The 22,935-nt window shown below is 45.7% G+C and overlaps 1 protein-coding gene across 10 annotated transcripts in view; it reads right to left on the minus strand.

The window, feature by feature from the left end:
• The window catches only part of LOC138299844 (zinc finger CCCH domain-containing protein 11A-like), a 273,758-nt gene that overhangs the window by 103,955 nt on the left and 146,868 nt on the right, over positions 1–22,935 (minus strand). For all 10 annotated transcript variants that reach the window (XM_069238464.1, XM_069238454.1, XM_069238456.1 and 7 more), the window contains one exon: positions 18,514–18,591. In XM_069238464.1, coding sequence (XP_069094565.1) covers positions 18,514–18,591 — 78 coding nt within the window. The remainder of the gene's footprint in view (positions 1–18,513; positions 18,592–22,935) is intronic.

A 22,935-nucleotide genomic window follows, 5' to 3' on the forward strand; every position in this document is an offset into this window, starting at 1 on the left:
TTTGGCCAGAACAGTAAAGAAACTTTTTATAATATGGGTTTATCAAACATTATTGGTCCACGTTTGACTATAAAAAAAAGCTGAAAAAAAGTATGCTAAACATTTTTCATTGTACGGCATAAATAGGACTTCAAATGTGTTATACAGTGCTGTATTTTTCAATAAAATGAAGTTTAAAAAATATTTATATTTTTTCTTTTCCAAGATTGTATGTTTGTTACATTTAGGACAGAATATTAAAATAGCTGCATATAGAAAGAAAAGTAATTGGAAAAAATACAAACCATTGCAGGTACAATTTAAGTAACTGGAGTTTCATGATTTCTGCCAAGGAACAATTCTTTTTCAATAATCCTACTATCAGAAAACAGAATGTGCTGAGAGTTTTATAGCACATTCCTTACCCTTAGCTACCATGTCAGACAAAAAGGTTTCTTTGCTTCTATTGCAGCAAAGATCGGTAAAATCTCAGGGGATCAGGCTTTAGTTTTCAACGTAAAATGGCAAAAACTGGAGAGTCTGCAGTTGGCACACCCCCTCTTCCTTGTGGCAAGGTCTTGACTTTGAGTTTAAGTTCAGAGGTTTCCGTAACAGTTCTATGCAGTTCTATGCAGTATTATGTTGAAAATCCACTTGTCAGAGGTCGTTTTTACCACTCTAGGCTGAGCTGTAGGAAGCTGGTTCTTTACATGGTATATCAAAATCAGATATACAGTGCTAAGACCAGTGGCCAGAAGCTTGCGCTAGCAGTCCCTAGGTGCTCTTTTAGTGGGTAGTGTGGTCAAGCAGTCTTAGGTTTATCAGAGAGGAGTGCTGGACATTTACCATAGGCACACAGTCAATAAAGGAGACACACGACTCAAAACGGAGATTCACCGAATTTAAAAAACAACAAGTATCTTTATATATGTTTAGGCACCAGAATCAACACGATCAGGTAAGTACGTTTTGCAAGAGAAACACTTTCAGGTTTCAAAAGTAGATGCATTTTTTTTTAGATGCGTCAAGGTTATCCAATGGAGGTAAAACAAGTACTGCAAACAAGTATAGTACAGTAACATACAGGACCAATCTCCTGGACTTAAGGTAGGTACGGGGCAATGTCTGAGGTCATATCAACACGTCACACCAGGCGGCACTGGGGCGGGCGGGTGCAGAGGTGCAGTATGGCATTGGGCGCCCGATGTTAGTCTATGGGGATTGGTCCGGTTACAAAGAGGCTGCAGATTTGGACTGGGAGGCCAGTCAGGCTGAACTAACAAGTGGGCTCAGCTTTCATGATGCTTGGGGACGTGAGGACACCTAGGGACCTCTTCTCCAAGGGCAACAGGTGCAGAGGAGTCTTGAGGTGTCGGGTTTTCTTCACTGGGAGCACTTGAGGTTGAGAGGGCCTGCAAACAGAGGATACACGTGGTGCCAGTGAGCCCACAGTGGGGAAGTGTAAGGTGGGCTTCGTCTCTGTAGGGCCGGGGGACCACCCTGGCACTGTGGGCCCGCTTCAGCTCAGGTTAGATAGCTTGGGTGCAGTGTTTATTTCTAGTTTTCGGCGGTCAAGTCCTCCCAGATCTCTTGGGAGTTCCTGGATCTTTGTTTAAGGCAGTCAGTCCTCCTCGACCTTTGGATGCACATAACTTTTCAGGACGATACGACTGACACAATTTGGCAGCAGAGAAGTCGACAGGACTGTTGCCAAGTCAGTTAATTCTTCCTCAATATTTGCTTTCGCATCTCTTGAGTGTCCTTTTTTTGTAGGTCAGCAGGAATCTCATTTCCTGGTGCAGGGGGCTCCCTTAAATACTGATTCTAGTTTTTTTTTTTGTTTTTTTTAAGGAGAGTGTAGGGAAGTAGCCAATGGGCTACCTCCTACCCCTGGGATCACTATGCCCCCTATATGACTATTTCCTGTGAGGCATGGTTATAGCCCTGTCCCAGAGTGCCTAGTTCTGCTATCTCCAAGACTGCAGATTTCTACATTTTGTTACCACATCTGGTAGCCCGCCATGGGGGTGGAACCAACCTGAGTGGTCAAACCTCTCTGACTACTAATTCTCCCACCTTTCCAGGTGCCAAATGGGCCCTGGAGCAGGGAGGTTGGCATTTCTTCTTTGAGATTCTGTGTAATCACCTCTCCCAGAGCAGGCTTTGATCTTGATCACCCAAGAGTAAAGGCTCTCATATTTGGGAGTCAGAAATGTGCCCGGTGGAGGTAGGCTGACTAAAAATAGTCAGCATGCACACTAATAGTTCGGAGGTTTTCAGGGGGCACCTCTAAGGTGACCTTTGGGTGCATATATTAATAAATCCATCACTGACATCAGTGAGAACTTCTTACTACGAGATGTTTGATACCAAACATCACTATTTTCAGTGAAGCCATCAAGTAGCTGGGAAACTCGTATTGACCAGTGTCCAGCAAATGTACTTATATGGCTTCCCTGTTCACTCACTATGTCTAAGAATCGACAAAGACATAGCAGGGGCATATCTGCTCTTGCAGATATGTCCTCACATGTAATAGAATGCACCCTGCCTTAGGGCTCTAAGGCCTGCTCTTGGGGTGACTTACATGTATTGCATGCAGGCTTTGTGCCACATCGTGTTTTCACTTTTATCTGCACCAAGACATGCAGCTTACAATGGCATTCGGCGTGTGCTAGGTGATGGGTCCCTGAGGGTAGCATAATACATGCTGCAGCCCTTCGGGAATCTCTTGGTACCCATGCCCTAAGTGCCATGGCTACCATTTACTATGAACTTACGAAGGTGCCAAAGGAATTGTCAATTGGGGAACAATTGTACAGTTTTAGGGAAAGATATCTGGCACTTGGGACCTGGTTAGAAGGATCCCAGTGCACTTTCAGTCAAAATTGCATCATGTACCAGGCAACAAGTGGGGGTGACCATGCCAATAAGGGACACTTTCCTACAGGAATCCCCTGGTTCTACCTTCCTACTGTTTTTGTGTCAGTAGGCCCGTGACACAAAGGGAGAGGAGGTTTGCTGCATGAAACTGTGGTGGGTAGTTGGTGGGATCCCATTATTCCTGATGGTTTTTCTTGTTGTGCCTATCCTCCTCGTAAGGCCCTTCTGGACTCGAGAGCCCCATTGGTGCATCGTTACCTTTTTTACATTTGTTTTTAGAAACTCATCCACCGCCATGCCAAAGTTGTCATCTGTAAGTGGCATGTTTGGTACCTAAATTTGTACTTCCTGCTTAAAGCCAGAGATACTCAATCATGAAGATCTCTTTAGTATCGAGTCTCTGCATAGTTGTCTGATGACAGGTGTTAGCAATGTTCTGGTCTTCCTCCGCTAGTGTCCTTACCCTTGCTTGGTATTGTTGTCGGAGGTTCTGCTTGAGCTCCTTCATTTCTTCCCAATGGTGGTGCTGAAAACTTTAGAAGGGGGTTTGAGTTGGCAATGCGCCACTAGTTTGCCACTTATCTCTCTGCCTTTCACCCCATCATTTTCATTCTCATGCTCTCTCAGTCCCTATGCGGGCCTGTGTCATGGGTGCGTTTGTTGTTTTTGTGTGCTGTTGCCATGATGATAGAGTCAGCCTTCACATTACCCCTGATGTATGTTGGATCTTTTGAAGAGTGTTTATGAATTTTTATTTTTTTACACGGGTGTAACAGGCTTTGCAGTGGTTGGCTCAATGAAGGCCCCTCCACCCTAGTCTAAGACTCTAGGGGGCATGAGCAGAAACTGGTTTGTCCTTTGCATTGGTAGTAGGTTCTCTTGCAAGAAGCAGGACTCAGCCTGCTCCTTCTCAAGCTGTACCCATAAGAGTTTGCAGCCTTCTTTATTAGTACATTGTGCAAGGCATTGTCCATTGGTGGGCATGCTCTGGATGGGTAGGTGTCCACTCCCTCCGCAGGGAAGTATGTGTCTACATCCTGTTATCCCCGCATCATCTGGGGCTTGGAGGAAACACTGCTTGAATTGTCCCTGTTCCTCTTCAAAGAGGATGTCCTCCTCTTTGTCTCCTGTAGTTCTGGAGTTGTCGGGGGCCCCCGCTCTTGCTGTGTTAGAAGAATTCTGAATTCCTTCAGGAATTCATCAAATTCCCTTTACCTCCCTAGCAGCGCTTCCATTACTGCCAAGAGTATTTGTCTTTCTTTCAACATCAGGTGTTTTTGCTCGATGCTGAGCAATGAAGCCATTCTTTTGGCACCAAAGCTTCCTTCTCTAAAGGCTTTTAATCCCTTCTGAACTCTCAATCGGTTTGACATCAAGGCCCATTCCGAGGGTCAGCCGCCAACAATGTCTTTTGTCTTGGTCTTGTGAGGTTCTCTATTCTTTTGCTTTCCCTCAAATCAGTTTGTTTTGGTGCCAGGTCAGCCTTCAGTTTTGACTCATTCTCCATTTGGCATCCGGGCACCCCTCTGTTACCTTATGTTTTTCTCTCTTCCCCCCGATTACTTTATTGGTCCCCTTCTTCTAGGTGTCGGAGTCCTCCTGCTGCATAAACTCTGTGTCCTCAGGGTTCCAATCCTTGCTCAAGAGACCAAGGTATATCAGGGATGTCTTTAACTGTCCCATGGCAGATTGACTTCAGCGTCTTGGGCTGAAACTCCATAAACCTAATAAAGCACTCTGCTTTGTGGTCTTTTGGGAGACAATAGGTTGCAGACCTCAGGTGCGTCATTCAGGTGGCACTATGGGCAAAACCTAAAGGAGGTATGTTCTATACTGAGTATTCATTTCTCTGACCCTCACGGTTGATGCAGATTACAGTGGTTGTCTCTCATCGGTGGAAAACTGTGCCTTCCCTCAATGTGATTAATGTACTTGATGGTGTTCTTTTGGTTTTTTTTCTCATTGTCTTGCTGAGAGAAACTTGGTGTAAAGACATACTGTGCTTCCAGACTCAATGGCAGAAACCAAAATCTGAAGGTGGTGACCAAATTGGGCTCCCTTGGCAGGTCATGGGAAAGGGCCTAGAACACCAAATGGTCCACACTGCCCAGCAGAAGGGGAAGGAGAAGAAAAAAAAAAAAACAAAAAAAAAGAATTCTAGATCCAACCACTAGATGGTGGAAAGGTTAACAGCATGTAAATCCAGAAAAAAAAATTGCACTGTAAAGCCAGTGGATTAGCTACCAACCCAGTAGTCCAGAGTAGAGTGCTACTCTCCACAAAGCACTTCAACCTTGTGTTGCGAGTGTGGAAGGAATGCTTTCATTGCTAGGAAGACTGCCTGCAGTTCAAGGTGATTGATGTCTATGCACTGTTGAGTGGTGTTCTATAGTTTCTGGACTGTGAGGTTGTGGAGATGAGCTCCCCAACTGGTATGTGAGGCATCTGTACTGAGAGTGATCTGAGGCAATGGGTCTAAAAAGAGCAGCCCTCTCATATGATTTGTGGTGTTCCACCAATAAAAAGAGCGAGGAGTCTGGCGGTCCAACAACATGAGATCTTCAAGTTGACCCTGTGCTTGAAACCAACTGTCGCACTTTGATGATGGTAAGTCCTTTTGACTCCATGCAAGACAGCACCCCGTGCACCTCGTCCTTTGCAGCTGCCAAGGCTTGTTTGCTTCATCTCCAAGGGGAACTTCAGGCAACATGTAGCTCCAGCCCACAGCACTCCTTCTTGCAACTCCTGGGCCTCTGCGTGGTCCTCCGATGAGGTGGGAGCAACTTCTGTGGTGCTACGTGGGCTGCTTCACCAACTTTTGTGTCCCGGTCTTGTGGGACAACTGTGAGAGCTGCCCCTGCTCCTGTGGGCCATCTGTGACGTGGAGGGTCCCCTGTGGCTCCCCATCCTGGGTAGAGTCCTCCTGGACCTTGCTGGCCCCCAGCAGCACCTCTTTTCCTCCAACTGCAAATTTGCCTTTGCAAGGCTTGTTGGTGGATATCCTTCACTGACCATCTTCAATCCAGCTTCCAGCATAGGACACCTTTTGCACGCATGAGGAACTCTTCTCCAGCTTATGTGCTACAAAAATGACTTGTCTTCCTTCTTTGTTGACCAACTCCAAAAGGTACCTCTAGGTGGGTAGTATCTCCTACTCCCCCTGGACTTCACAGACACTTCTGGACTTGGTCCCCTCTCCCCACAGGTCTCTATCTTCGGTAATCCACTGCTGGTCCCTTGCAGGCTGTTCTGGGTGTCTTCTTTTTCTACTTTTCATCCTTTGGGGTGGTTTTGGGGAAATTCAGTGTTTTACTCCTGCATTCCTGGTCATTGGGGGGGTACTGCATTACTTATCTATGTGGTTTCCTAGTACTCCCAGCTCCTCTCTACACAATTTACTTACCTGTGTGGGGGCCTTGTGTTCGCATTCCACTTTCTTAGTATATGGTTTGGGCTCTCCCCAAGGCTGCTATTGCTTATTGCTATTTTACACAGTTTTCTGAACTGTTTCTACCTTTACAGGTGTGTGTGTCACTTACCCAGTGTACATCTGTTTGTGGCATGAGACGCTGCAGATTCACATGCTTTGCACATCCCGCCATCTAGTGTTGGGCTCGGAGTGTTACAAGTTGTTTTTCTTCAAAGAAGTCTTTTCCAGTCACGAGATCGAGGGACTCCTCCCCTTTCGGCTCCATTGCACATGGGCGTCGACTCCATCTTAGATTGTTTTCCCCGCAGAGGGTGAGGTAGGAGTTGTGTATTATAGTAATAGTGCCCATGCAATGGAGTAAATCTGTATGTACATAATGTAGTTTAAGGTGATATATTTACAAAATTTACAAAAGTTCAAGATCAACTTCGAAACGGCTACAGGCTCCCGGGGAGGCGGGTGGGCGCATGTGAATCTGCAGCGTCTCATGCCACGAACAGATGTACACTGGGTAAGTGACATTTTCCGTTCGATGGCATGTGTAGCTGCAGATACACATGCTTTGCATAGACTAGTAAGCAGTTATCTCCCCAAAAGCGGTGGTTCAGCCTGTAGGAGTTGAAGTTGTTTGAAACAATGTTCGTAGTACTGCTTGGCTTACTGTGGCTTGTTGTGCTGTTAACACATCCACGCACTAGTGCTTGGTAAACGTATGAGGCGTAGACCATGTGGCTGCATTACATATTTCAGTCATTGGAATATTTCCTAGAAAGGCCATAGCAGCACCTTTCTTTCTAGTTGAGTGTGCCTTTGGTATGATAGGCAGTTGTCTTTTTGCTTTGAGATAACAGGTTTGAATGCATTTAACTATCCATCTAGCAATGCCTTGTTTGGAAATTGGATTTCCTGTATGAGGTTTTTGGAAAGCAACAAATAATTGTTTTGTTTTCCGAATTTGTTTTGTTCTGTCAATGTAGTACATTAACGCTCTTTTGATGTCTAATGTATGTAGTGCTCTTTCAGCTACAGAATCTGGCTCTGGGAAGAACACTGGTAGTTCTACTGTTTGATTCAAGTGGAACGGTGATATGACTTTCGGTAAGAATTTAGGATTTGTTCGTAAAACTACTTTATGCTTGTGTATCTGAATAAATGGTTCTTGTTGGTTTCCTAGCTTGTTTTATGACTTCCATACATTCCTGTGTAAGGTCTAAGTGTCTGAATTCTAAGACTTCAGGAGCCAAATTGGAGCGATGCTGGATTTGGGTGTCTGATCTGTTGTTTGTGTTGAGTTAACAGATCTGGTCTGTTTGGTAATTTGACATGAGGCACTACTGAGAGGTCTAGTAGTGTTGTGTACCAAGGTTGTCTTGCCCAAGTTGGTGCTATTAGTATGAGTCTGAGTTTGTTCTGACTCAATTTGTTTACCAGATATGGAAGGAGTGGGAGAGCGGGAAAAGCGTATGCAAATATCCCTGACCAACTCATCCATAACGCATTGCCCTGAGACTGATCTTGTGGGTACCTGAATGCGAAGTTTCGGCATTTTGCGTTTTCTTTTGTTGTAAATAGGTCTATTTGTGGTGTTCCCCAACTTTGGAAGTAAGCGTTTAGTATTTGGGGGTGAATCTCCCATTTGTGGATTTGTTGGTGATCCCGAGAGAGATTGTCTGCTAACTGATTCTGAATCCCTGGAATAAACTGTGCTATTAGGCGAATGTGGTTGTGAATCGACCAATGCCATATTCTCTGTGCCAGGAGACACAACTGTGTTGAGTGTGTTCCTCCCTGTTTGTTTAGGTAATACCTCATTGTCATGTTGTCTGTTTTGACAAGAATGTGTTTGTGGCTTATTATGGGTTGAAAAGCCTTTAAACGCTAGAAATACTGCCAGTAGTTCTAAGTGATTTATGTGAAACTGTCTTTGCTGAGTGTCCCATTGTCCCTGGATGCTGTGTTGATTGAGGTGTGCTCCCCACCCTATCATGGAGGCATCTGTCGTTATTACGTATTGAGGCACTGGGTCTTGGAAAGGCCGCCCTTGGTTTAAATTTATATTGTTCCACCATTGAAGCGAGGTGTATGTTTGGCGGTCTGTCAACACTAGATCTAGAAGTTGACCCTGTGCCTGTGACCATTGTGAAGCTAGGCACTGTTGTAAGGGCCGCATGTGCAACCTTGCGTTTGGGACAATGGCTATGCATGAGGACATCATGCCTAGGAGTTTCATCACCATTTTGACTTGTATCTTTTATTTTGGATACATGGCCTGTATTACATTGTGAAATGCCTGTACCCTTTGTTGACATGGCTGAAGGTGTGACTTTGTGTAGTTGATTGAGAAACCTAGTTTGTGGAGGGTTTCTAGGACGTACTTTGTGTGTTGTGAATACCGTTCTAGCGTGTTGGTTTTGATTAACCAATCGTCTAGGTACGGGAACACATGTATTTGTTGCCTTCTGATATGTGCAGCCACTACTGCCAGGCATTTTGTAAAAACTCTTGGCGCGGTTGTTATATCGAATGGCAACACCTTGAATTGGTAATTTATCCCTTGGAATACAAACCTTAAGTACTTTCTGTGTGAAGGATGTATCGGTATATGGAAATATGCATCCTTTAGGTCTAGTGTTGTCATGTAGTCTTGTTGTTTGAGCAGTGGGATTACGTCCTGTAATGTCACCATGTGAAAGTGATCTGATTTGATGTAGGTATTTAACGTTCTGAGATCTAATATAGGTCTTAGAGTTTTGTCCTTTTTGGGAATGAGAAAGTACAGAGAGTAAACTCCTGTTCCTTTGTGATGAATTGGTACTAATTCTATTGCTTCTTTTTGTAGCAACGCTTGGACCTCTAGTCCTAGAAGGTCCATGTGTTGTTTTGACATATTGTGTGTCGGGGGATCGAAAAACCCCGAAGGGCCACCGGAGCTCTTCAAAATTCGGTGTTGATCTGTTGTAACTAACCCGATACCGAATGCAAACAATACCGTCGAATTTTCTGAGATTCTAACTATCTTTCCGAACCGAAACGCGGAGCGAAAAGGAACACGTCCGAACCCGATGGCGGAAAGAAAACAATCTAAGATGGAGTCGACGCCCATGCGCAATGGAGCCGAAAGAACATATATATATATATATATATCTACCTTTAGTGTATTTACTTACCTCCTATTGGAGGGTTGCCTCTGTAGTATTAGTATTTTCTGATACTGTGTTCCAAAAATAAAGTACCTTCATTTTTGGACAACCAAGTGTTTTCTTTCTTGTGTATAAGTAATGTGTGACTGTAGTGGTACTGAATGAGCTTTGCATGTCTCCTAGATAAGCCTTGGATGCTCATCCAAAGCTACCTCTAGAGAGCCTCGCTTCTAGACACTGCCTACACTTCAATGAGAGGGATACCTGGTTATAAGGTGCAAGTACTATACGTACCCATCACACACCAGGCCAGCTTCCAGCAATGTTCCTCTGGGAGATATTGTAGAAGTTCTTCCATGGCATCCCAGTGTGCCCTATCGCAGCAGGATAGTAACATCTTTGTGTTAGCAATACACCAGTGACTGGCTGCTTGAGCTGCCACTCTTTTACCTGCTGCATTTAGTCTTTTACTTTCTTTCTCAGGAAGGTGTTCGTCTCCTGTTGATTGGCCCTTTTGCAAGCAGCTAAGGCAACAATCGAGTCAGAAGGAATCTGAGCCTGGAAAAATAAAGGATCAATTGGTGCAGAGTTATATTTTTTATCTACTCTGGGAGTAACAAGTCATGCTCTTACTGGTTCTTTAAAGATTTAATCTGCATGCCTGAGCATGCCTCGAAGTATGGGAAGAAACTGACTTTCCTTGTGTGTTGTGCCAGGGTATCAAATAAAAAGTCTTCTTACATGGGATCAGTATTCATGTTCAGGTCATGAAACGCAGCTGCTGTTCTAGTTATGACCTGCTGATATGAGGTGGAATCCTCAGGTTGTGAGGGTATAGCTGGGTAGAGAGTCGTATCATTAGGTGTAACAGGATCCGGATCATACGTATCCCATGGGTATGGGTCATCAAACGTGTCTCACAAGTCATGAGCCCACCGAATTAGGTGGTGTAAACCCCAAAGGAGGGGGGAAGAGGTTGATGGAGGAGAAGGATCTGGAGAAGGAAGTGGCGGTGGAGAGGACTGAGAGGAAGGCTGTGAGAAAGAAGGAGCCTTGTTCCTTGGTAGATTTTTTGGAGGAGAGCGCCTCTTGAAAAGTAAATTTCCTCTTTAAAGGGATAGGGGGTGATGTTATAATATGTCCTGATCCCTCTTGAATATTAAGTCTGCACTGTCAACAGTCTATAACTTCCAAAATTGGTTCAACCGGTGAAGGGGTGGTCGAAGACTGTCTGGAATCAAATTAAGTCATTTTTAAATATTTTAGGTTCCTAAGATTTTAGTTTGTGGGTTAATTTCAGCACCGAAACAGAGGGCGGTTGATGCCAAAAATTTGCCTTTGACTGTTTCGGTGCCCAGTCGACGGGTGGGACATCCAAAGGAGTTTCTCGGCTCTGAATATGGTCAGAAGGCAGTGGCGGATTGGTGACCTCTTTAGATCTAGTATTTACCGGGGGGACTAGAGTATCATGGATATCTTGCACATGTGAGTGGCAGCCACTAGTATGAGAGTTTGTGAAGTTTGCTGTATCTTCCGTACCATTTGTGGAAGGAGTGGGAGAGGCAGAAAAGCGCAAGAAAATATCTCCGACTAGTTGAACCATATAGTGTTGCCCAGGGAATACGTTGCATGTTCCTGGAGGAGAGGTTTGGGCATTTTGAGTTCTCAAGGCGGTAGACAGGTGAATGTCATATTAACTCAGTTGTGAAACACAGAAAGGAAGTTGGTACCCTTGTTTTTTGTCAGTACTACACAGCAGTCATGTTGATGCTCCTGAGGAGGACCACTTTGTTGCAAATAAGTGGTAAGAAGGCTTTGAGAGCAAGCTTGACTGCAAGAAGCTTCAACTAGTTGATATGGTGAGCTGGAGTCCATAAACCTTTAACTGTGTTGTGAGTGAGGTGAGCTCCCCACCAAGCTTGTGAGGCATATATTGTATATTTCATCTGCCGAATAGGGTCCTGGAAAGACTGGCCCGCAATAAATTCTTGCGGTTTTGCCACTGCAGAGAGTGATGGACGCTGGCTGTTAACAACACTAGATATTCCATCCAACCTTTTGCTTGTGTACTACCAGTCACTGCTGACGCGGATGCATGTGCAGCCAAGAATTGCAATGACGTTGGTACAAGCTAATCAAAGACTGCAAGTCTGTGGGCAGCTCTGGTTATGATTGAGCTAGGAAGATCCCCCCAAAAAATGTTACGTCATGAGTGGCTGTAGGTGGGATGTGATTGCATTTATAGCAAAGCACAGATTGTACATTAATGAGATTGCTGTCCTCAGGTGTGCTGCGTTCACCACCAAGCATTTGGTGAATACTCTTGGGGCAGCGGCAACTCCAAAAAGAAGTACGTTTAATTGGTAATGCTTGCCACTTACCACAAACAGGTAGTATCAGTTGGTGGGCAGGACGGTGAAGTGAAAGTAGGCTTCTTTGAGATCTAGCACTGCCAATAAGTCAGCTTGGTGGAGAAGAGGCATCTCATCCTGTAGCGCTACCAAGTCAAAGCGCTCCAACAGGATGTTTCTGTTGAATAGCCAGAGGTCTAGGATAGTTCTGAGTGAGCTGTCCTTTTTGATTAGAGGAAGCCGAGTGAGTAAACACCCTTACACTGCTGCTTTTGAGGTATTGGCTAGACTGCACCCTTTTGAAGAAGCATCTGAACCTTTTCTTGTAGCAGATGTTGGTGATGGTTGCTTAGTGCTTGTCTATGTGGGCGAATATCGCGTGGTACTGAAATTAGTTTTAATCATGCCCATGTTGAACTATGCCTAGTATAGAATTGTCTGTTATGCAAGCCTGCCCCGATAGGTATAAAATGCTTAGGAGAAGGCGAGGAGTTAACTTAGTTTGCCGAGGATCCTTTCCAAGTGTCTCTTCTTACCTCTACACCTGACATTGGCATTTCTTTATGCCCCTTTACAAAAACCTTTGGGTGTCTGTTGATGGTAGCTTTGTTACTGCCTTTGGTAGGGGGAGCGTTTTTAGCACCTGCTTGAAACTGATGACCCTGAAAGGCAGCCTTAGGTGTTGCTGTTTGAGGGAGACTCGTGGCTTTTGCTGGTTTTGTATTATTTTGGTTTTTTTTAAGCTTCTCTAACATTTAGTCAACTTGGGGTCCAGGAAGCTGTCCATCATCAGGTGGCATGTTGATCAAATGTTGCTGAACATCTGGCGATTCTCAATGTGCAGCAGCCTGTACTGCCACATCTATATTTTTGCTCTCCGTTATATGGACGGGGAGGGACTCCTGTACCTTATGCATTCTAGCGTGGACAACTGGTGAATGTGGTAGTAGCAGTCATGGATTTATGAAGCATCGTTTGGGGAGGTGTAGGAAGTTGGCTCTGTATGTGCTATTTCAAAGTAAGGAATAGCATGCACAGAGTCCAAGGGTTCCCCTTAGAGGTAAGATAGTGGCAAAAAGAGATAATACTAATGCTCTATTTTGTGGTAGTGTGGTCGAGCAGTAGGCTTATCAAAGGAGTAGTGTTAAGCATTTGTTGTACACACACAAGCAATAAATGAGGAACACACACTCAGAGACAATTCCAGGCCAATAGGTTTTTGTATAGAAAAATATATTTTCTTAGTTTATTTTAAGAACCACAGGTTCAAATTTTACATGTAATACTTTAAATGGAAGGTATTGCAGGTAGGTACTTTAGGAACTTTGAATAATCACAATAGCATATATACTTTTCAAATAAATCACATATAGCTATTTTAAAACTAGACAGTGCAATTTTCACAGTTCCTAGGGGGGGAGTAAGAGTTTGTTATATTCTGCAGGTAAGTAAACCACCTACAGGGTTCAAGTTTGGGTCCAAGGTAGCCCACCGTTGGGGGTTCAGAGCAACCCCAAAGTTACCACACCAGCAGCTCAGGGCCGGACAGGTGCAGAGTTCAAAGTGGTGCCCAAAACGCATAGGCTTCAATGGAGAAGGGGGTGCCCTGGTTCCAGTCTGCCAGCAGTTAAGTACCCGCGTCTTCGGAGGGCAGACCAGGGGGGTTTTGTAGGGCACCGGGGGGGACACAAGTTAGCACAAAAAGTACACCCTCAGCAGCACGGGGCGGCCGGGTGCAGTGTGCAAACACGTCGGGTTTCCAATGAAAATCAATGGGAGACCAAGGGGTCTCTTCAGCGATGCAGGCAGGCAAGGGGGGGGCTCCTCGGGGTAGCCACCACCTGGGCAAGGGAGAGGGCCTCCTGGGGGTCACTCCTGCACTGGAGTTCCGATCTTTCAGGTCCTGGGGGCTGCGGGTGCAGAGTCTTTTCCAGGCGTCGGGATCTGGGAGTCAGGCAGTCGCGGTCAGGGGGAGCCTCGGGATTCCCTCTGCAGGCGTCGCTGTGGGGGGTCAGGGGGGGGGCAACTCTGGCTACTCACGGTCTCGTAGTCTCCGGGGAGTCCTCCCTGAAGTGTTTGTTCTCCACAAGTCGAGGCGGGGGCGTTGGGTGTAGAGTTGCAAGTCTCACGCTGCTGGCGGGAAACGCAGATGTCTTGAAGTTGCTTCTTTGGAAACAAAGTTGCAGTCTTGGATGAACAGGGCGCTGTTCTCGGGAGTTTCTTGGTCCTTCTAGAGCAGGGCAGTCCTCTGAGGATTCAGAGGTCGCTGGTCCTGGGGAAAGCGTCGCTGGAGCAGTGTCTTTAGAAGGGAGGGAGACAGGCCGGTAGAGCTGGGGCCAAAGCAGTTGGTGTCTCCGTCTTCTCTGCAGGGTTTTTCAGCTCAGCAGTCCTCTTCTTCTTAGGTTGCAGGAATCTGAGTTCCTAAGTTCTGGGGAGCCCCTAAATACAGAATTTAGTGAGGTGTTTAGGTCTGGGAGGGCAGTGGCCAATGGCTACTAGCCCTGAGGGTGGCTACACCCTCTTTGTGCCTCCTCCCAAGGGGAGGGGGTCACATTCCTATCCCTATTGGGGGAATCCTCCTTCTGCAAGATGGAGGATTTCTAAAAGTCAGAGTCACTTCAGCTCAGGTTGCCTTAGGGGCTGTCCTGACTGGCCAGTGACTCCTCCTTGTTTTTCTCATTATCTCTCCTGGACTTGCTGCCAAAAGTGGGGGTTGTGTCCAGGGGGCGGGCATCTCCACTAGGTGTTACAGTTCCTGCAGGGGGAGGTGTGAAGCAACTCCACCGAGAGCAGGCTTTTGTTTCTGTCCCCAGAGAGCACAAAGGCCCTCACCACACGGGGTCAGAAACTCGTCTCTCAGCAGCAGGCTGGCACAGACCAGTCAGTCCTGCACTGAACAATTGGGTAAAATACAGGGGGTATCTCCAAGATGCCCTCTGTGTGCATTTTTTAATAAATCCATCACTGGAATCAGTGTGGGTTTATTATTCTGAGAAGTTTGGTACCAAACTTCCCAGTATTCAGTGTAGCCATTATGGAGCTGTGGAGTTAGTTTTTGACTGACTCCCAGACCATATTCTCTTATGGCTACCCTGCACTTACAATGTCTAAGGTTTTGCTTAGACACTGTAGGGGCATAGTGCTCATGCACCTATGCCCTCACCTGTGGTATAGTGCACCCTGCCTTAGGGCTGTAAGGCCTGTTAGAGGGGTGACCTACCTATGCCATAGGCAGTGTGAGGTTGGCATGGCACCCTGAGGGGAGTGCCATGTCGACTTAGTCATTTTCTCCCCACCAGCACACACAAGCTGGTAGGCAGTGTGTCTGTGCTGAGTGAGGGGTCCCTAGGGTGGCATAAGACATGCTGCAGCCCTTAGAGACCTTCCCTGGCATCAGGGCCCTTGGTACCAGGGGTACCAGTTACAAGGGACTTACCTAGGTGCCAGGGTTGTGCCAATTGTGGAAACAATGGTACATTTTAGGTGAAAGAACACTGGTGCTGGGGCCTGGTTAGCAGGGTCTCAGCACACTTCTCAGTCAAGTCGGCATCAGTATCAGGCAAAAAGTGGGGGGTAACTGCAACAGGGAGCCATTTCTTTACAGGAGGCTTTAGACTTTTTTCAAATCAACCATAGGGGTGATAATTCTAGCCTTTATGGGCTGCCCACTGACCTCATGGTATGAGATTGTGTTATCTGTGGGGGGAATGGCTTAACCGGATACACACCTGGGTTTGTGTCACCTGGAGAAATGACAGTGTAATCCTCCCATGGTTAATCTTGTAAACCTTGGTTGTATGGCAAGACATACAAGTCTTAAGGGTAGCATGGACTAACATCCCCATGTGAAGAGTGAGGTGACCCCCTTCACAGAGTGCATAGGAGGGGTTGATGGAGGTAGAAGAAGTAGTGGTGATTGCAAAAGAGGAGGGTTGATGTCCTTCTCCTTATATTCACTGTGCTTTTGGGTTGGTGGAGAAGGAAAATATGGCATGAGTATGCACAGCGTGTGCATCTACTGCCACACGTCTCAAACACATTATGTTTTTTTGCTTTTATTCGCTTAATTAACAGTTAGCATAGTGATACTTCATGGTTCGCAATAAGATTTCTTTTGCATAATGCTGCTACTATTTTACGATTTAAAGCTGCTTGGACATATTAAACATTTGAGGAAACAGTAGCTGGAGCTTTCATTGCATTGAACAGTAAAACCTTTGTTTCAAAGCATTCCGTGGACACAAAGGGAGTTATTCACAGATGTTAGTCCAGTCAGCTCTTGGCGTGGTTTCCCCTGTCTTTTTGCTTCTTCCCTCCCATTTTTGATCCTGTGCTGAATTTAGTTTTTGCCGGCTTCAGGACTCTGCTGACCAGTGCTAAAGTGCAAGTGCTCCCTATCTAAATGGTACTGTGATTGGTTAATCCATGATTGGCATATCTAGTTTACTAGTACGTCCATAGTAAAGTGCACTGTGTGTGCCCAGGGGATGTAAATCAAATGCTACTAGTAGCCCTACAACACTGAATGTGCCACCCACATGGGTAGCCCTGTAAACATGTCTCGGACCTGCCACTGCAGTGTCTGTGTGTGCAGTTTTAAACTGGCAGTTTGACCTGGCAAGTGCACCCACTTGCCAGTCCCGAACTTTCCCTTTAACTATATGTAAGTCTCCCCTAAAGTAGGCCAAGGCAGCCGCATGGGTAGGGTGCAGTGTATTTAAAAGGCAGGCCATGAACTGGTGTGAGTTACATGTCCTGATAGTGAAATACCGATAAACTCAGTTTTCTCTATTGTAATTGCCCATCTCTCCCATAAGGTAATATTGGGATTACCCTTAAATATCTTTCAAGTGTAATTTCCCACTGGGCGCAGATAGCAAAAAAGAGTTGGTGTCTCTGAACTCACAATTTAAAAATACATCTTTTGGTGAAGCTGGTTTTTAAACTGTGAGTTTGAAAATGGCACTTTCAGAAAGACAGCATTTTCTTGCTCATCCATTCTGTGCCCCTGCCTGTCTGCTGAATACACATCTGGGTCAGGATGCCAGTTGGGTGGTTTGTGCATTCACTCTAGAGAGTAACACAAAGGGAGCTGAGGTTTGCCCTGCATTTCTTGATGAGTCTTCCTGAGCTCCAGTGGTGGGAGGAGCTGACACTTGCACAGGGCTGTGCCTGTCCTCACACAAAGCAGTCTCCAACCCCCTGGAGTGTGTCTGGGGCCAGGGCAGGGAAAGGCAGGGCCTTGTGCACTACAAAGACTTATCTTTGAAGTTTGCCTACTTCAAACACAGAAATGGGTATAAGTACTGGATCTCTGACACCACATATTTAGAATCCTTCTGGATTGAGGACATTCTGCCAGGAAAAAGAGCTGGATGCTATAGGAGGGACTGCCACTCTGCCTGTTTTGTTGTGCTGGCCTGATGCTTGCTGCTTCTGTCCTGGGAGTAACAGGACTGGACTTTGCTTTCTACATCCTGCTTCCAAAGGTACTCCAAAGGTGCTTGGACTGAGCTTGCCTCCTGGCAAGAAGTCTCAGGAACATCAAAGTCTTCACCTGCCAGCGCCTAGGCTCTCTTGCAGAGTCTTGCGACTTGCTGAATGGAGCAAAATCCGGTTCCTGCCCCCTTGGGAGTGAGTTCTGGAGCAACAAGGAAGAAACTAGTGTATCGACTTCCAGAACAACTTCGGAACCGGCACTGCTCTCTGACCCTACTTCACACATGCCTCTGGGATAAGCCTAACTGCTTGAGCCAAGCTACAAAGGGGTGAGAGCAGTGGTTAACTTAGCTGTGTGACTCCCTTACCCTGACTCGAGTGAGGGTCCCTACTTTGACAGGGTGCAAACCACTACCAACTAGAGACCCCATTTCTAACAGTTCACAGCGTGAAATTTGAAGCTCATCTTTATGCAGGATGAGAAAAGTAGATAATGACACTAACCAAATCTGCCCTGCTCATGTTTGTATGGAAGGATTACAGAAGGAGCTCAAAGCTGTGTGATAATTGTGTGCCTTGCACTCCACTAAATATGCAGTCTCTAATTAAAGCTTTTGGAGATTTTCTGTCAATGCGATGAATGTTCTGTGCATAGTAAGGAAGCTACAAATTATATGGTGTTTGTGTCTGATTGTTGGAAATGTTTGCTTCTCAACCTGCAGTTGCAGAGTGAGGGTGCAACAACTGTTTACTCTCGTTGACCTTACTGTGTGTAGTTTGAGCATATAGTAAATACAGAGAAAAACCTTTCTCACTACAGAGAAGTCAACTGGCTTTGTTAGTGCTTCCTTTCCATCTGTAATCTCGACACATAAAAAGCAGTTGCTTCTGAGGGGGAAGGCATCAACAAGCTGCCAACCTGTTGCATGCAGTAAAGTAAGAAGCATTTTGCGCTGGGGCCTTGCAGAAACAAACAGGAAATCTAATAATTAGGAGGTTTTAGTACTGAGGCATTAGAATTTGGAGGGAACATGATACATCTACTCTAGAAATCATTGGGAACATGTGCCTAGCATATGAAGGTAGGTGTCCAGATTTCTGCAAAAATCTTTGTATGAAGCGAGAGCCCGATGGCTCCTTTAAGTGCTAAAACAACATACACTGCGCTGCTGTGCCTGAAAAGCAGAACTGGTGTTTGCAGCGAATGTTTTAACTTCTCTAGAACTCAAAATAGGAAATGAAGTTGGGATATGGTGATGCTTTGAAAAATACAGATTGAATAATGGATTACCAGACAAAGCCTCTGTGAAAGGGTTTTTGCGCTTTTCCAGTCTCTCTGACAAGGTTAGTCCAAAGCGGGGCTCTTCATCTAAAGCAAACACAAAATAAAAGAAAATAGTAATTTTATTTAAACAAGTATAAATTAAAATTGAGTAAAAATCACCTTATTTTTGCTCTGTACAATGCACATGCCACTTTAAAACACAGTCATAAGAAAATGTTGCTATCTCCATCAAATATAAATGCTGCTTGTTAGTTTGTATGTAGTTAATGCTTGGTCCCTTTTGCAAGAAAAAGGAAGTGTTAAATCACCTGTGATTCTGGAATTCTTAGCCTTTGTTGCCCACTTTCCCAACTGGTTGGGGATGGTATGTAGCTTAAGGTAGGTCCAGTAAAGGTTTATACATATCAAAGCTCTCTTTTTAAATGTTTAACTGTACCACAGAATACTGCACCACCTCTTACCCATATGTCAGGCAAATGTAAACAGGTTTTATAACAAGAAAACTGGAGCATGGCATATGTCACTAGGAGCTGGTAGAGGGATTGATGTGAAAGATAAGCTTAGAGAGAAGTGGCATATGTCGGCTCAGGAATCAAGAAAAATATCAGTGACACAAGTTACTTTTCGAAAGAGGAATCAATTCAATATTGGTCACCAAAAGAATAATGGTTATCCCAAGAGGCTTTGCTACATACATCCATAAAAGGTTATGTGGTTTTGGAAGGACACTGATATGGCCTTTGTTCGGCTTAATGATCATGAAGTAATGAATGGACTTGAATTTCTCTAGGTCCATCGGTTTATTTTAAGGTAGTAGTGTTCACCTTGCAATAGCTGTCTTTGCTGTTTTGTGGCCTTCCTGAGGAACTTCCCTCAAAGGTTATAAATAAATAGTGAGAAACATGACAACTATAAGTCTGTCACTTAAAATGTCAATGTTCAGGAAAAGCTCAGGTTGTGCAACATTTCACCTTCCCAGGAAGCACTTGGTACAGGCTTCAAAAGAGGAAAAGTTCTTTAGCAGATGAATATGAATTTCAATTCATACATTCAGAACTGAAGTGACTGCTAGAAGGACTTCATGATTTTGAGGAAAACAAAAAGCCTTAAGTTGACATTCTTCTGACAAGACGGCTAGAAAATTGAGAAGGCAAGACGTTATATGCACAAAAGGTTTATGCATGTCTTGTGTGAAAATACAGCACAGAAAGGTTCAATTCCTACTGAGGAGCACAATCTTTTATAGCAGGACGCAAATGCAGAAAAGTTTTTTTTTTTTTTTAATGCTTCACTTCCTAACCTTCAAGTAAAAACAGACGATCAGGCTCACTGAGATGGGCTCCAATGGCTGGGGAGTCACTCTTTGGAAATATCAACTAAGACCTTTCTTTTAGACAAAGAAGGTCTACAAGATGGTAAATTTACTTTACTGGAGTTAACCTCCTAACATCCTCTCAGGCCACATGACAAATTCTAGCCACTTGCTCTTATATACGGTTTTACTGTACTATGTTTTCTAGTGGATTTATTCATTAAAATGCTTTACTGGATCCAGGCTCATAAGCTCTTCAATGGCAAAATAGGCTCAAGAACTTTGAAATGTTTTTGAAATAATACTGGTAAAAAGGGGAGAAACCCCTGGTTAGCCCAACAACAAAAACCTATCGACATTACATCTTCTTACCCTAGGATTTTCTAATCTATTAACATATCTGTAAGGAAATGCCTCCTTGGCATGGTTACCCCCTGACTTTTTGCCGTTGCTGATGCTATGTTTTGAATTGAAAGTGTGCTGAGGCCTGCTAACCAGGCCCCAGCACCAGTGTTCTTTCCCTAACCTGTACTTTTGTATCCACAATTGGCACACCCTGGCATCCAGGTAAGTCCCTTGTAACTGGTACCCCTGGTACCAAGGGCCCTGATGCCAGGGAAGGTCTCTAAGGGCTGCAGCATATCTTATGCCACCCTGGAGACCCCTCACTCAGCACAGACACACTGCTTACCAGCTTGTGTGTGCTGGTGAGGACAAAACGAGTAAGTCGACATGGCACTCCCCTCAGGGTGCCATGCCAACCTCACACTGCCTATGCAGTATAGATAAGTCACCCCTCTAGCAGGCCTTACAGCCCTAAGGTAGGGTGCACTATACCATAGGTGAGGGCACCAGTGCATGAGCACTGTGCCCCTACAGTGTCTAAGTCAAACCTTAGACATTGTAAGTGCAGGGTAGCCATAAGAATATATGGTCTGGGAGTCTGTCAAACACGAACTCCACAGCACCATAATGGCTACACTGAAAACTGTGAAGTTTGGTATCAAACTTCTCAGCACAATAAATGCACACTGATGCCAGTGTACATTTTATTGTAAAATACACCCCAGAGGGCACCTTAGAGGTGCCCCCTGAAACTTTAACCAACTACCTGTGTAGGCTGACTGGTTCTAGCAGCCTGCCACACTCGAGACATGTTGCTGGCCCCATGGGGAGAGTGCCTTTGTCACTCTGAGACCAGTAACAAAGCCTGCACTGGGTGGAGATGCTAACACCTCCCCCAGGCAGGAGCTGTAACACCTGGCGGTGAGCCTCAAAGGCTCACCCCCTTTGTTCCAGCACCGCAGGGCACTCCAGCTAGTGGAGTTGCCCACCCCCTCCGGCCACGGCCCCACTTTTGGCGGCAAGGCCGGAGGAAATGATGAGAATAACAAGGAGGATGGCCAGTCAGGACAGCCCCTAAGGTGTCCTGAGCTGAAGTGACTCTAACTTTTAGAAATCCTCCATCTTGCAGATGGAGGATTCCCCCAATAGGGATAGGATTGTGACCCCCCCTCCCCTTGGGAGGAGGCACAAAGAGGGTGTACCCACCCTCAGGGCTAGTAGCCATTGGCTACTAACCCCCCAGGCCTAAACACGCCCTTAAATTTAGTATTTAAGGGCTCCCCTGAACCTAAGAATTTAGATTCCTGCAACTACAAGAAGAAGAGGACTGCTGAGCTGAAAAACCCCTGCAGAAGAAGAAAAGAAGACACCAACTGCTTTGGCCCCAGTCCTACCGGCCTGTCTACTGCCTTCTAAAGAAACCTGCTCCAGCGACGCTTTCCCCAGGACCAGCGACCTCTGAATCCTCAGAGGACTGCCCTGCTTCAAGAGGAACAAGAAACTCCCGAGGATAGCGGCCCTGTTCCAAAAAGACTGCAACTTTGTTACAGAGGAGCAGACTTAAAGACCCCTGCAAATCCCTGCAAGAAGCGTGAGACTTGCAACACTGCACCCGGCGACCCCGACTCGGCTGGTGGAGAAACAACGCTACAGGGAGGACCCTCCGGCGACTCCAAGACTGTGAGTAACCAAAGTTGTCCCCCCTGAGCCCCCACAGCGACGCCTACAGAGGGAATCCCGAGGCTCCCCCTGACCGCGACTGCCTGACTCTAAAATCCCGACGGCTGGATAAGACCCTGCACCCGCAGCCCCCAGCACCTGAAGGATCGGAACTCCAGTGCAGGAGTGACCCCCAGGAGGACCTCTCCCTTGCCCAGGTGGTGGCTACCCCGAGGAGCCCCCCCCCCTTGCCTGCCTGCACCGCTGAAGAGACCCCTTGGTCTCCCATTGACTCCCATTGGAAACCCGACGCTAGTTTGCACACTGCACCCGGCCGCCCCCGCGCTGCTGAGGGTGTACTTTTTGTGTGGACTTGTGTCCCCCCCGGTGCCCTACAAAACCCCCCTGGTCTGCCCTCCGAAGACGCGGGTACTTACCTGCTGGCAGACCGGAACCGGGGCACCCCCTTCTCTCCATTGAAGCCTATGCGTTTTGGGCACCACTTTGAACTCTGCACCTGACCGGCCCTGAGCTGCTGGTGTGGTGACTTTGGGGTTGCTCTGAACCCCCAACGGTGGGCTACCTTGGACCCCAATCTGAACCCCGTAGGTGGTTTACTTACCTGCAAAAACTAACATTACTTTACCTCCCCCAGGAACTGTGAAAATTGCACTAAGTGTCCACTTTTAAAACAGTTAAATGTGTTTTATGTAAAAAGTATACATGCTATTGTAATTATTCAAAGTTCCTAGAGTACTTACCTGCAATACCTTTCAAATGAGATATTACATGTAGAATTTGAAGCTGTGGTTCTTAAAATAAACTAAGAAAAGATTTTTCTATAACAAAAACCTATTGGCTTGGAATTGTCTCTGAGTGTGTGTTCCTCATTTATTGCCTGTGTGTATGTACAACAAATGCTTAACACTACTCCTTTGATAAGCCTACTGCTCGACCACACTACCACAAAATAGAGCATTAGTATTATCTCTTTTTGCCACTATCTTACCTCTAAGGGGAACCCTTGGACTCTGTGCATGCTATTCCTTACTTTGAAATAGCACATACAGAGCCAACTTCCTACAATATCACACAAACTATCTTCTACGAAT

Source organism: Pleurodeles waltl, chromosome 6 (assembly GCF_031143425.1).
Source record: "Pleurodeles waltl isolate 20211129_DDA chromosome 6, aPleWal1.hap1.20221129, whole genome shotgun sequence".
Lineage (NCBI taxonomy): Eukaryota > Metazoa > Chordata > Amphibia > Caudata > Salamandridae > Pleurodeles > Pleurodeles waltl.